The sequence below is a fragment of the Salvia hispanica genome, chromosome 3, assembly GCF_029641045.1.
Source record: "Salvia hispanica isolate PSC_SH4W2 chromosome 3, Shi_PSC_v1, whole genome shotgun sequence".
NCBI lineage: Eukaryota > Viridiplantae > Streptophyta > Magnoliopsida > Lamiales > Lamiaceae > Salvia > Salvia hispanica.
Window position 1 is genome coordinate 41,303,285 of NC_142694.1, and position 14,876 is coordinate 41,318,160.

General features: G+C 34.6%; 3 protein-coding genes across 4 annotated transcripts; 2 read left to right on the top strand and 1 right to left on the bottom strand.

Moving 5' to 3' along the window:
* The first annotated feature begins 3,242 nt into the window (after positions 1-3,242).
* On the top strand, positions 3,243-4,653 carry LOC125210023 (transcription factor BEE 3-like). Of its 2 annotated transcripts, XM_089066893.1 has the most exons (6): positions 3,243-3,467; positions 3,561-3,668; positions 3,772-3,837; positions 3,951-4,019; positions 4,099-4,167; positions 4,403-4,653. In XM_089066893.1, the coding sequence occupies exons 1-6, from the start codon at positions 3,249-3,251 to the stop codon at positions 4,445-4,447; spliced, it is 576 nt and encodes a 191-aa protein (XP_088923019.1). In that variant the 5' UTR covers positions 3,243-3,248; the 3' UTR covers positions 4,448-4,653. The 2 variants fall into 2 exon arrangements, with proteins under 2 accessions (XP_088923019.1, XP_088923018.1); XM_089066892.1 differs by having other exon boundaries at positions 4,099-4,653.
* A 704-nt stretch (positions 4,654-5,357) lies between these two features.
* On the top strand, positions 5,358-7,611 carry LOC125210024 (pectinesterase-like). Its single transcript, XM_048109604.2, has 2 exons — positions 5,358-6,159; positions 6,734-7,611. Exons 1-2 carry the CDS (start codon positions 5,364-5,366, stop codon positions 7,411-7,413), a joined length of 1,476 nt encoding a protein of 491 aa, XP_047965561.1. The 5' UTR covers positions 5,358-5,363; the 3' UTR covers positions 7,414-7,611.
* Positions 7,612-7,680: 69 nt separating this feature from the next.
* Positions 7,681-13,947, bottom strand: LOC125215841 (glutamine--tRNA ligase-like). The gene is made up of 23 exons (XM_048117408.2): positions 13,764-13,947; positions 13,182-13,232; positions 12,995-13,066; positions 12,795-12,894; positions 12,394-12,489; positions 11,974-12,035; positions 11,752-11,853; positions 11,426-11,521; positions 11,042-11,194; positions 10,902-10,957; positions 10,687-10,777; positions 10,534-10,620; positions 10,170-10,367; positions 9,993-10,091; positions 9,631-9,762; positions 9,408-9,544; positions 9,225-9,324; positions 9,006-9,098; positions 8,768-8,868; positions 8,577-8,682; positions 8,406-8,495; positions 8,175-8,304; positions 7,681-7,959 (listed from the first exon to the last, which is right to left on the bottom strand). Exons 1-23 carry the CDS (start codon positions 13,902-13,904, stop codon positions 7,865-7,867), a joined length of 2,388 nt encoding a protein of 795 aa, XP_047973365.1. The 5' UTR covers positions 13,905-13,947; the 3' UTR covers positions 7,681-7,864.
* Positions 13,948-14,876: the final 929 nt, after the last annotated feature.

Below are 14,876 nucleotides of genomic sequence, written 5' to 3' on the forward strand. Positions count from 1 at the left end.
TTCAACTATTTATAAGTTGAGTTCGGATGTAAGTGAACCGATCAAAACCTAGTTATCTATCTAATTACTTACTTTAAGAATAAAATAAAAAAAATAAAATCGTATTCACAGAATTGCAGACATAAATCATACTACGAGCCCCGTTAACTGTTTACCAAGCCCTAGCCTCTTACCCACGACCTCACCATCGTCTCAACCCAACCCCGTCACTCCTCACCCGGCACCAATTAGGCCGGAAGTAAACTTCATTTTCAAAAGCCAATTTCAACATTTTATTTTTTTAGCCCAATAATTTATTTCCTTTTTAAACTTAAATAATGAGGCCCAAACCTTATTGTAGAACTCTTGTTGGGCCGATCCGCCAAGAGTATTTTATTCGTTTAATTCGAATACTTCTATAGAAATAGTCAACGGTAAACATATTTAATTTCTAGAGTAACCAAAAATCAATTAATGAAGAAGTATCATTAAATAGAAGCGTTTATATGGAACGAAACTAAAATATAAAAGAAAACGTAACATCCAAAAATTCGAATTTACTACATTAAATTTTATAATTTTCTTCTAATTAAAATCTATGATATAAAATCAGAGCGACTGGCTCAATTTTGCATCACACTTAAATGAAAATTTTGGCATCCTTATATTAAAGTATTACTCTCTCTGTCCCTAAATAATAGTCTTATTATTTTTTTAATCCGTTTAATAAATAATTCAGTCTACTTTCATTTTCTCAGTTCTCTCATCTTAAATATAATTATAGTCGGATTTCAACTATACATACGTAGAGATTTTGAGCTCAATAGACTAATAAGTGTTGCATTTGTTTTTGTTGTCCGGATTTCAAGTACCCATTGTTTATCTTAATAAAGTTTTTTTTTTCAAAAATATTAATCAATTCCAAGAATCTTAGTAGATTATCTTGAATAATTAAAGCAAGATTTTTCTTTGCTCACCCATACCCTATGTTGTTTGAAATTAATGAGGACAATCACCCATGTCCCTATGCATCTAAGTTTAGGCATAATTTTTTTTACAACCATATTCCATTCGGTCCTTTGCTTAAGCAAGAAAGGTAATGAACCGTGTGTATGTATATGGATTAATAAATGTGCAAGAGATAGAATTTCTTTCAAAACTTATATTCATTTTCATATTATTTGGCAGACTATATGTGATTTAATATAGTACTACTATATATTATTTGGTAGACATATGTATGGTATAGATTGTTTCTTTTCATATAAGGAAAATACTCAAAATATAAGGAAAAGTTCATCTATTAAGACAATTAACAAGGATTTGCTAAAAAAATAATGACAAACAAATAACAAAAGAAAAACTAACTCGATCCCTACAAGTCTGCATATTGACATCCTTGGTAAAATTGAAAGCACTCAAACAAGAGACAAAGCAAAACTATAACAGAAACCAAGAAAAACACCCGCACATACAAACTAGCCAACAAATCAAACATACGGTAAGAGCTCGCACGTTCCCGGACTTAGAGAAAGAGGAACATACTCATAAAATCTCACTCATTCATACTAGTATCTATGCTAATTATATGTTGTTTTTTGAGGTGTAAATTATGTAAAAATTGGAACTAAGCTCCAAAATATAGTAAAAAGTTGGTAACTAAGCTCCAAAATTTAGTCAAATAATAAAGATACTCGTATACACAAAGCTCTTCAATTAGAAAAACAAGTCACATGCCGCGAGTTGCAAAGTACCACAATATTCTAACCCTCATGATTAAAGAGTGGAGTTTTATATATAACTATTAATAGAAAGGCATCCAAACATTGCAACGTTTTTAGTTCATCAAGAACTTTAACCCAAATAATTTGGAGGACGTGGATAACATGATTTACCTAATTAACTAATCTAACAATATTCTATTTATGGATAACGAACTAATTATGCAATTCTATCCATTTCATTCATAGTAAAGACCATTACTAATTACCATTATGAAAACGACCATATAATGTGACTATATTTAATTTGATGATGGATTGTCCCGTAGGCCGTCGCTAACTCCGGTGTTCGAACAATGACGACGGAGTGTAGCTTCATTGTTATAATAACTAACGGCCCGGTTATATATTTATTAGTAATATTAGAACTAATTGTAAAATAATGGAATTCCTAGTTTATGAGTGGTCCAGAAATCCTATGAACTTAAAAAGAAACAAAACGAAAATACGAAAATTTAAAAAATTAGAAAAATAATATTATGACGATTTCACCCTTTAAATGATGTTCGATGACCAAATTCCATTGTTCATCATGGTGTATTGATGAATTTGATTCCTCAGCTTGTTTTGCGATCCCTAAATTTTAAGTCATTTCGAGACCATTAATGTTTTTGGCATTTTCGGCATCATTGTCAATTCCATAAGTTCTTTGATATGCTTTTGGGTTTAAGATAAGAATAATGATAAACAACCAAATTTTGTACAACCAAAATAAGGTTATATTAATAATTTGATTATTAATTATATATTAAAATTATAAATATAGAAAGTGGATAAGTTAAAAAGACTTATTAGCCTTTAAACTCATTTTTTATATTTATATTTGAATTTTCTTTCTATTGTTTTTAAAATTTGAATTAAAGTATGCACTAATTACATTTATAGTTCTAAAAAAATAAAAAAATAATACAAAAATCATAAATATATGACCACAATATTATACACTTTTCATGTACTATATATGTATCTAAATATTTTAATTAAATGCATAAATAAACCTATTTTTTTGTCAAATAAATTAGATTTTGGTTGTACAAAATTTGATCACATACATTTATTATTAAGATAGACGCCACTTACACAAATTTGTATCTAAATATGTGTTATTTTATTTCTCAAATTGTTATATGTCTTATCAAGTCACATACCAAGATATTCTTGGTCACTTGCATATCCATCACCAAAATCCTTTTCCCATTTCCAAAATCGAATGTAACAAAGACAACGAATGGTGTCAGCTCCATTAATGAAAATTGCATCAATGAAAATCAATCCAATTCTTTCCTTTTTAATTTTTTCCCATGAATGGATAAACAACATAGTTAGATGGGCAAAAAAGCTAAAATATTTTAGTCAAAAAAGTTGAAAGTTACATTTCATAAACACCAAAAACTTACACTTCAACTTAAAACCCTATTAATACCTATATATATATATACACATTCAAATCAAACGATTATTTCAAGATCCATTCATCCAAGATCTTAAATGAATTCAAACCAAGAAGGCTTCCATTTTAACACAAATGGTGTTCCAATCATGTCCTTTTCCAATCAAGAAACTCCAATCTCCTACGACGATCTAATCTTAAGATCAATTGGGCCTAACAAGCCGGTGTTCGACCCCATGGTTCCCTATTTCTTTGCACCGGGCCTTGAATGCAACCACAACACTCCTTCCTCTCCCGATGTCGGTTTTCTTGCTCAGGTAGCACAAGTAAATATTTTTAATTTTCATTTGTTAAACCCTTGTGTTTTGTTACATTGAATGAGTATTATTTTTTTCTTGATTTTATGATAGAATAATGGTGGGAAGAAGAGAAAGAGAGTGGATGAGAAGTGTAAAGAAGTTGTTCATGTTAGAGCAAAGAGAGGTCAAGCAACTGACAGCCATAGTTTGGCTGAAAGGGTATCTTTCATATTTGTACTACTTTTTATTGTATTTATTATTTTTCACATTTTGTTTGGAGTAGAGAATATTTACCATCATTTTTTTTATTGGTTTGAAATAGTCAAGAAGAGAGAAAATAAATGAGAAATTCAGATGCTTGCAAGATCTGGTCCCAGGGTGCTACAAGGTAGTTATTAATTAAATTTTTTTTTTTTCCATTAGAATATTTAATTCCATTTATGATTATATTTATTCTTCTAGTTTATGTTAAAATAATGAAAGAATTAAAATTGTCTGCAGATGATGGGAATGGCTGTGATGTTGGATGAGATAATTAACTATATAAATTCGTTGCACAATCAGATTGATGTAAGATGTATATAGTGTTTATATAAATTAATTAATTATTCTATTACGCAATTAATGTGGATTTTTTTTGTGCATTTAGTTTCTCTCCATGAAGCTTTCTGAAGCAAGTTTGTTGTATGACTTCAACTCACCATCTCAAGCACAACAAGTGATCTCTCTCTCTCTCTCTCTCTCTCTCTCTCTCTCTCTCTCACACACACACACACACACACACACACACACACACAATCTCTAAATAGGCTTTCATCCATACTGAATTATTGATTAAATTCATAGAAGTCATAAGTCTCCTTATTTATTTCATACGTACATTGAAAAGCTGACTAAAAAAACTTATGATAAAAAAAGTGAAATGAATGAATATACTAATTTTTTAATTATAGGGAAGCACTTATGGAGAAGCAATGGAGAAACTCAGAAACATATGAGAAATGGATATGGAGGCATTTCAGAGTTCCAAACTCTAGAAGATGGCCTCTTTAATTTTAAATTTTTGGTTATCATTGATTCTGACATGATTGACTCTATAGTAGTAGTATATGTTTTTTAGCTTCATAATCAATCTATTTAATTTTTGATTGATCGTATTGTAACATTGACTTATATTGTGATTGCTCCATTCACATTTTAAAAATCTCAGATAGGGTCTATGGTTGATCAATCTTACATTTATAGGCGATTTAGATCAATGATCGGAACTTTGCGTGGAAAATTTACTCCAAATTTGAAGATCATCTAAAAGAAAGTAATTAAAAAGTATGATTTTGTGTGTATATGAGAGAGAGAGCCTTCATTTATGATTGTCAAAAATGAAATGAAAAAATAACGGTTAGATAAATTTAATAGGCTAAATGAAGTAATAAGTTAGAGGAACATAAAACCTATTTAAGTATTTATATAAATATTGAAATGAGACTCTTATTACGTCGAAATGGAAAAAGGAACACTCTCTGCCGGACGTGAATATAATACATTAACTTAACTCTAAAAAAAGTTGCTTTAAATTGAATTTGATAACATCAATAAGTTTGGGATGTTACATATCCATTAAATATACATTCAAAGGTTTGCATTAAAACTGAGGTGTGATGTAACTACTTCGTTTTTTTGAGTCAACTATATATTTAATAGTAACTATATAACGTAGTTATGAACAATTCATTAGAGATCATAAAGAAGAAATTGATGCACAATGAATTAATGTGCACTAAGTCCCTACTTGATTCTCTATTTAATTAACTAATGTAATATACCCTTATAAAACCATTGTAACTCAATTTTACCTTCTAAACCTCTTCCAAAAAAAAAACATCCTACTACTAATTAACCTTTGGCATGCACAAAATGACCAATCATATTTTTCTTTTGCCTCTCTTATTAATCCCAGCATACTTCGGGACCACGGTTTCCGCATTTTACGCTCCAGCTAGTGCTCCAATTGATACTAAAGCACACGAACTATTCGATTCAAGCCTCAGGGAAACCCTAGCCCATGCTCAAATCGCCCACGAACTCATTTCCACCATGGACCCAAGTTCGTTCCACGATCAAGCCAGAACGGCCTGGGACGACTGCAAAGATCTTTACCAAGACTCGATAGATCGGCTCAATCAATCCATCGCCTCTGAAAACAACCGAAACGATGTGCAAACATGGTTGAGTGCCTCACTAGCCAATGAACAAACATGCCAAGATGGATTTCTTGATTTTGGCTTGCCTCCTCTCTCCTCAATATCCCCATCTTTCAACCTAGCTAATGCTAACTTCACCAAGTCGATTTACAATGCACTAGTCATTAGTAAGGCCATTTCCTCACCAAGTCCCTTAGCTAAGGGCGGCAAGATAAGCGACCGGAAATTAATCCAATTTTCCGGTGAGCTAAAAAAATCCGCGGATATAGTGGTGGCGCAAGATGGCTCTGGTACCTATGAAACTATCAAAGAAGGCTTAGCTGCGGCGCGCGCCGCCGGAACCAGGAGAGTTGTTGTGCATGTCAAGAAGGGGATTTACAATGAAAATGTGGTGGTGGACAAGAATTTGAAGAATTTAAGGATGATTGGAGATGGAATCGACGAAACTATTATTACCGGGAGCAACAGTGTCCGAAACGGCTCCTCAACGTTCGGTTCCGCAACTTTTAGTAAGTTGATTACTCCCTCCGTCCTACTTAAAGCGAAACGTTATTACTTTAAATTACTACTACATTCGTCCCTTGCTAAGTGCAAAAAGGAAATAAAGTAGCAGAGAGAATAAATTAAAAAATAAAAATATTGGTTTTTTGTCAAAGAAAATAAAATAACTCAATTAATGCTTCAAAACGGAGTAGTAATTACTTCAGGAACGAGGTACTTTTGTTGGGGTCAAATTAACTTCGACGTGACTTTTATAAAATAATAATGTCCAATGTTTCTAACAATGCTAGATTGGTCATGGCATAATTTGATCGATACAAATTTCAAATATGTTTGTTTTTCATCTAAGTGGGTTGGTTTGGATTGTAATTATTATAGTCAGTTGTAATTACACTATTGCGATAAGAAAAGATAGGAAAAAAAATCTACGAATGTTACTCTATTACTTTTATGGTTGTGATGATTTGAACCCCCGACTTATTGATACAAGTTGAAAGTCTTGTTTGCATTTATCTTGGTTATATTTACACTACCACTACGAGAGTAATTTTCGATAAGCTAAACCGTAAATCTACAATGTAGGTGTCCGTGGCGACGGCTTCATCGCCCAGGGCATAACATTCGAGAACACGGCCGGGCCCGCGAATGATCAAGCAGTGGCACTCCTTTCCACAGCGGACAACTCAGTTTTCTACAATTGCAGCTTCCAAGGCTACCAAGACACCCTCTACGTCCACTCCAACCGCCAGTTCTATCGCGACTGTGACATATATGGGACCGTCGACTTCATCTTTGGCCACGCTGTCACCGTCATCCAAAATTGCAATATCTACTTGAGGCAAGCTTTGCCCAACCAGAAAAACACCATCACCGCACAAGGCCGGAAAAGCGCCTCCGCCAACTCCGGCATTGTGATCCACAACTCACGGATTACGGCGGCGCCAGGTGAAGCTCCGGCGGAGAATTATCTAGGGCGGCCGTGGAAAAAGTATTCGAGGACGGTGTTCATCAAGTGTGAAATCGATGATTTGATTGCGCCGGCGGGCTGGCTGCCGTGGAAAGGGAATTACGCTTTGAAGACTTTGTATTACGGTGAGTACAAGAACTCCGGCAAAGGTGCAGACACTAGTGGGAGGGTTAATTGGCCGGGATTCCACGTCATTGATAGTGAAGATGAGGCAGCAGAGTTCTCGGTGGGGCACTTTTTGGCCGGAGATTCCTGGATTCCGGCCACCGGCGTGCCATTTAATTCTAATATCTAAAAATAAGGGATTTTGATGCTAAATTAGGCTTCACGCATTTAATTATCAGTCTTCTTATTCAAACAATATTTATCCAGTTAGTGTTAAAGGCATACTCTGCCGTCTTACTCTAAGTTTAGCATTTCCTATTCGGCATATGATTTTAAGCAATTTTGTTCTGTAAATTAGAGTGGAGAGAATAAAATTAAAATAATGATATTTTCGTTTTACAAAATACGTCAATTAGAGTAGAGCATCCAAAAAAAGAAAAATATGTCAAAAGCGAAAGAATGTAAATGGGTTTCTATTAAAAACATAAAAAACGGGTTAGACGAAAACTATCACTGATATGATGTTTAACAACTGGAATTATAAATTAATAGTTCTGAAATTACAAAAAACATTGTGTTTTACAGAATTGGACGATGTATTGTAATTGTAATTGTGTGCCGTGTTGCTCGGCCTTCCAAATTTACTTCCCTTGCTTACCATAATTGTCGCGCAATGTTACAGTCCGATTAAACACCAGCTTCTCAGGCGAAGAGTCCGGGTCAACAACAAAGTAGCCTGAAACGAAAATGACTCAACTGTATCATACAAAAATTCGGGTTGGATAGTCACTAGCAGTTTGGCTCATATATTCTTGAAATCAACGTTGCAAGTCCCAACTTTCGGGTAGATATGTATACGGCATTCAATCCGTGAGGTTGGAAAATACCATTAATCGAGAGTCTAAAAAGTTTTACATCAAGAATGAGAAGTTGCGGGATTGAGGTGCATACCTAGTCTTTCAAACTGAAAACTGTCTCCAACGGTAGCATCTTTGACAGAAGGCACTGCGTATGCATCCTTTATAACAACTTTCGAGTGTGGATTCAGATCGCTGAGCCAGTCATCAAGTTCCGCAGGATTCTGGTCACAACACCAAGCAATAGTGAGTTTGTATATAATGCTGCTATGAAAGTTAAAACAGAGTGAAAAGTTGACTCAAAGATAAGCGAAGAAGTCCCAACCTCAGAATTGAATAGTTTGTCGAATAATCTAACTTCCACCTTAAGAGGCTTAACCCCTGGTGATGATTCTGACACCCAGTGCAGAACGCCCTGTAGAACATAGTCAGTAATTTAATATTAGTCGAAAATCTAAATATTCATTCATGCTCGTACGGTTATATAAAGGCTTACCTTTGGTTTGCTTTTCTTAGACGGATCGTACTCAGCACGAATCTCATGCACAGTCTCATTGTCATCCCCTAAAACCACGTCTGTGCACTTGATAGGAAATGCATACCTACATTACGGAGAAGAATATTTCAGTGCCATCTGAAAAGTGTAAGCTATCGCGAGACTTTAAGAGTGGCTGCAAAAAGAGGCACCTAAGGAGGACAGATTTCCCCGGAGCAAGTCCATAGTAATCTTTAGAATCTTTCAAACGAAAATCAGATTGTTCAATGTAAACAACCTTAGAGAAAGGGACCTAAAAAAGAAAAAAGAATAAACATCAAACTGCAGTCAGCAAATATCAATAACACAAGTATGATGCATAAATATACTAAAATTAATAAAAGAAGCAGGATGGACAACCGAAGCATCACACGAAGCACCAAGCCATACCTTATAAAAGGATGATGCATCATCTGCTGGAGCATCTGGCCATTTCTTGGCATCAAGATCCATGACTGCGGCATCCATGTTTGTAATTACTACCTGGAATACATAAAATAGTAGATGGGGCGTCATGCTCCCAAATTCAAAATTCACAAATGTGCATGCCCATAAAAGAACTGATGGTGATTCTAGACTCAATGCATATAAATATGGGAAGATACACACCTTCAATGGGTTTAGCACAACCATGGTCCGAGGTGCTGTTTTGTTCAGTTCGTCCCTTATATGGTACTCTAGGAGGTTCAGGCGTATCAAACTATTGTCACTGCAGAACACATAATTTTACTTTTCAATCATCAAAGCACATTAAGAAACCAAAGTGTGGGATACAATCAACAGATATTTAACCTTCTAGTAATCCCAATTCCTCGAACAAAAGCATTTATTGAAGTAGAAGTTACGCCTCTACGTCTCAATCCAGCCAGTGTCATAAGGCGAGGATCATCCCAACCATCGACCCACTTTTCTGTCACAAGTCGATTTAACTGCAAGAGCATGCCAAAGAGGATCAGATCCGATTGTGAAATTGAACTACCTACTCACAGCCTTTCATTACTTCAACACTACACACCTTACGCTTTGACATCACTGTATTGGTAATATTCAATCGAGAATATTCCCATACATATGGCTGGTAGAGACCCAGTGCATCCAATAACCAGTAGTATGAGGCTCGTCGTGTCTCAAACTCAAGCGTGCACAACTGCATGAAAAGATTGACTTAATCATTTAGGGAAAAAAACACATCTAACATGAGGTATAACAAACAAAATAAAGCTCTTGCTTTATTTGTTAAAGAGACAGACAACAAGAAAAACCAGTTGAAGTAGAAAACGTTACCATCCATGTATTTATTGTGCAAGCATTGAGTATCAAGTAAAGCTATAAAGAAAAGTGAATACGGAAAATAATTCGACAAGCAAAGCTACTTACCGAATGTGTTATGTTTTCAAGAGAATCAACAACACAATGAGCGTAATCATAACTCGGATAGATGCACCATTTATCTCCTGCGTGGGGATGGGGTGTGAACTGAACAGTGGAAAGAGGAAGCACATTAGCATCACTTTCAAGTTTCTTAAAGTCAAACGTCCATGCCAAGACACTTACCTTGATACGATAAGCAATTAGATCATACATATTGAAATTATCGCTCTGCATGTCCTGCTTCATTCTTAATGTTGCTTTTCCTTCCTCAACTAACCCCTTCTTCATGTCATCAAACAACTTGAGAGATTCTTCAATTGGTCTATCCCTCCAAGGACTGTTCATCTTCTTTTCCCTGTACTCTTTTATCTCATCAGGTGTCTGCAACAAACAATAAAGAGAATTGTTGTCAGTTGTCACCACTTACCAGGTGTCACACATAAAGCAAGAAATAACAAGGAAAAAGGTAAGATTCAACAACAGAACAAAAGATTCATTAGGATATAGAGAAGAAAGATTATACGAGTGCTCAAACTAAAAAATTCACCTGATGATCTACATAAGCATGACCACGTTGTATCAGCTCCACTGCTAATTCATAGAGCTCTTGGAAATAATCACTAGTGTAGGTGATCTGAAATTTTCAAACTCATCAGATGATTTCCACAAGACCGTCAACCATTTGGGTAACGAATTATACCTTAAATGGTTCCCAGCCCATCCACCCAACAATCTCTTCAATATGATCAATGTATTCCTTTTTTTCAGCTTCTGGATTGGTGTCATCAAACCTATGTATCAAAATAATGGTTAGAAGACCAAAAATCTCAATTGTGACATTACAGTGACAACAAAATATGTAAGACGAAACAAAGAAGACTCTTATGACAATTAGTACAGAAGCACTCTCCAGACCTGAGATAGCAGCCTCCCCCTCGCTCCTTTGCCAGGCCAAAGTCCACAAACATAGCCTAAACAATTCATTAACGAATAAGAAATTGTGAGAAATTCCGATAAAAATATAACCAGAGATGCTAGACAGCTAAATAATATACCTTGGCATGACCTATATGGAGATACCCATTTGGCTCAGGTGGGAATCGTGTACGTACTTTTCCACCTGTGACCTTTAGATGTTTCTCTAGTATTTCCTTTGAATTGCAAGCTCTAAGCACCGGACGATCACTGAAATATATTTCAGTATGTACCTAAAAACCAACAAATTAGGGTTTATGATGTCATCATAATAAAGCATGAGGAAAGGAATGAAGTGGAGTAATTTAAGTCAAGTTTATCACTGAGTTAGAACAGCGAGTAGTGCAACTTTTAGAACCATCCAAAATTTGAACTTTCCCCTTCAGATATCCAAAAGTATAAACTCACCAAAAGAGATCCAAGCAACTCACACGAAAGAAGATCAAAAGTACAGATTTTACCACCTTAAAGTTCTCATCAGGTGAAGGAAATATTGAAAAAGGATTGATTTCTTCTTCAGTTGGTTTTTCTGGAGCTGTTGTCACTTCAACTGATTTTTCCTGGTGGCACCAAAGACAGTAAAAGGAAACCGAGTGTCATGTACGCAAAATTTGCATAATTACTATCATACTGAACAAATTATAATTTTACACTGCTGAACGCTAGTAATATTAATTCCCTCTGGCAATAAGACAAGAGAACAAAAAAACATATTGTAAGAAATACAGTTATTTAGATTAACAAAATGTTCACTCCATAGTGAAAGACTACATATATTCAAAAGCCTCACCTCTGCTTTTGCAGGTTTCTCTTTTTTCTTTTTTACGGGCTTCTCATTGTCTGCGGCTGTTCTCTCGCCAAGCAGGGCGCATAATTTAGTATCAATGATTTTCTGGTGGCAGCAATTGAGCAAGTCAGAAAAATAAACAAAACTATGCATAAATACATATCTTAATGTTGTTATGCTAATTTCTAGAGGACTTTTGCAAACTCTAGCAGGTGTTAATATTACCTTGACAACCTTTGGATCTGCCCACGGCTGTTTCTTTCTGACATGAGCAAACAGTTCGCCAACTGTATTAATATCATTGATCAATACACATATGATCATCATAAGAAAATAAATCGAGCCAAAATAGACAAGTTTCTTATAAGAATTACTCGCATGCAAGATGGGTCGGATGCAAACTGTTCTATACATCAACTACAAGCCTTATTAATCACAAAGTCAATAACCCGGAATGTCCAATATAAGCAAACTCCATAAAATATAATCATCAACCTGACTAACAAAGCCTAAACCAGTTCAAACACAAAGTTCCAGTACTACTTAAAATAACAAATATGCATCTCATACAAGGCCATATTATTTCATTAGCATATGTAAAATAAATTAAGCCCACTCTGGCTTCTGGAATATGGAATTACCAACCATTTGTTCGATACCGCTGCTCCAAAATAGCAGCTTTATTCTCTTCAAAAATCTCATCTACAGCATGTTCAATATCTTCCTCAGAAACCTCAACTCCTAGTCAACACAAGATTCAATTTTTAGGATAAGAGTCATAACTCATAAGGCATTAACAGAATAGTAATTAATCAAATAGCATATAGAAGAATAACACTCAAAACCATAGCGGTTCACATGATGGATAAAGAAAAGTTTTACACCTTTAACATAATAGCTAGGATCTCAAGATAATTAAAGAGGCAAAGATCTGATGGTTCATAATCTTCTTTCGAAAAGGTTATAGAGCCCGCAATCCAACTCAAATTAAAATATAAATATTATTATATCTACAATGAATTATAAATTATAATATTGCATCATACCTACACCACACGCAGCTTCAAATTCATCAATCTTCAAGTTGTCAGAAGCAATGTTAGTAAGAAATATAAAGGCAGCTTCCAACTGGGCAGGACTTTTAATCTGCAGCCATAAGAAATACTGATTAACTACTGGCATACTCAAAAGTAACTATTCAAGCCTTAACCTCTTACGAAAATACATAAATATATGAGCTTCGGACCTTTAATGAAGTGATGTAGTTAAGCAACTTCCTGCGATGTACAAGCGCATTTGTAGGGAACTTCGTAGCAACCTGCCAAGAAAAGGTATCATTTTAACTTTTCATATTCTATCCATCTCAGTTAAGAAATAAAGTCCACAATCAGCATATGGAAAATTGAAATGGAGACATGCTGCTCTGTTCTCACCGTGTAAAGTAGATTCCCAACTGTTCGATCACATCCATCAGTCACAGCTGCCTGCAACACCAGAGTTGAACTTAAAAACAAGCTAACTTGTACAATAACTTATAATGGAACAAAAATATCGCATAAATTGGCAATAGATGATCTTAAATGCTTGACTATACCTTATCTCCATTTCCTAATCACCACAGAACAAAAAAATCTATGAACATCAACAACTTTATCAATCTAATCTAACCTCATTACATCCAATAAAAGCATTTGTTTGCAGATTTTTGAGGTGATGCATAGCTAAATCCGAAACTAACTAATGTTTTACTCAAATAACTTCAAAAAATGGAAGAATACTACATGCAAAGATAAAACCACATTCGATCACTAATAAAACTCTCAATCACAATCCATATCACATCTGAGAACGAACGAACTTCTCTTTCCCTTCCAATTACAACAAAATTGTAAAACATTAGGCAGATACTTCAACTATATATCACAAAACCGGCATCCACAAACAGAAAACAACACTAGAAATCACACTCCGCCAACGCAATCGCAAAACTTGCAATTCTGCAAACGCAGGCATACCTCATGGATGACGGCGGTGAGATTCGCCGTGACCTTATTGTTAGCGACGGTGTTCTTCGCCGTCCTCTCATCTAGCCCTATCTTCAGAAACAAATCCTGCGCCTCGCCGCCGCCGCTTTCAGTCGCGCTCTTCCCCACCATTGCTTCTGCTCAAACTCAACTGTAATTATTTTCCCTCAATATCTAATTAGTAATACTAAAATCCATTAAATTAATAAGTTTTATTTATTTTATTCGATGCTCCTTTTTTACGTTTCTTTTTAGGCGTGAGATTTCTACCGTTTCTTTTTTTTTTTTTATTCAGCGGTTTTAATTTTAGGTTGTCTCGCACTTCAGCACATTCAATTTCTACCGTTTCTTTCTTTTTTACATTTTAGGTTTTTTTTTCGAAATTACGAATCTTGAAATTATATTCCTATTTCCTTTTCTATATCACGAATCTTGAAATCATTTTCCTTTTCAGTATTTCGAATCTTGAAAAATTAATAGTTATAGTCTTATAGATAGGGTGAAAATTTATTCAGCGGGTCGGGTAAACCTGATCCCGACTCAATACCCGGCAGGTTTTGGATACCCGAAACCCGAAATTATGGGTTTGGGTACGGGTTTGAGTAGTTCATGTTAGGATTTTTCGGGTTTAGGGTACTCAAAATCCGTATTAGGGTATCCGACTAATACCCGATTAATTATATATTTATGATAAATATTTCGATTTAGTATAGCGCATACGGCCCGTAAGGTAAATTTAGGGTAAATTTATTTAATTTCATTTAGATTTATGAATGTTTTAGTATAATGCAACCCGATTTAAGACTATTTTGACATTTTATTATTCTATTATCTAGATTTTAATACCACTTCTTTACATTTGTTTCTATTTTATTTAAACATCATATGCATTATTTACGTTCTTAGTATTATTTTTTCAATATATAGTTATGCTTTATCTCTTTTATTTACATTTTTATTTAAAATCTTAAAAAAATTATTTTAATCTATTTTGAGTTCAAGTTGTGCCAAAAGTTTCTTTATTTTAAAATTAAGTAGTGAATATCTGTATAATGTCGTAGAATCTCAATCTAGAGAAAGCTAAAACATTAAAATTAAAGATTA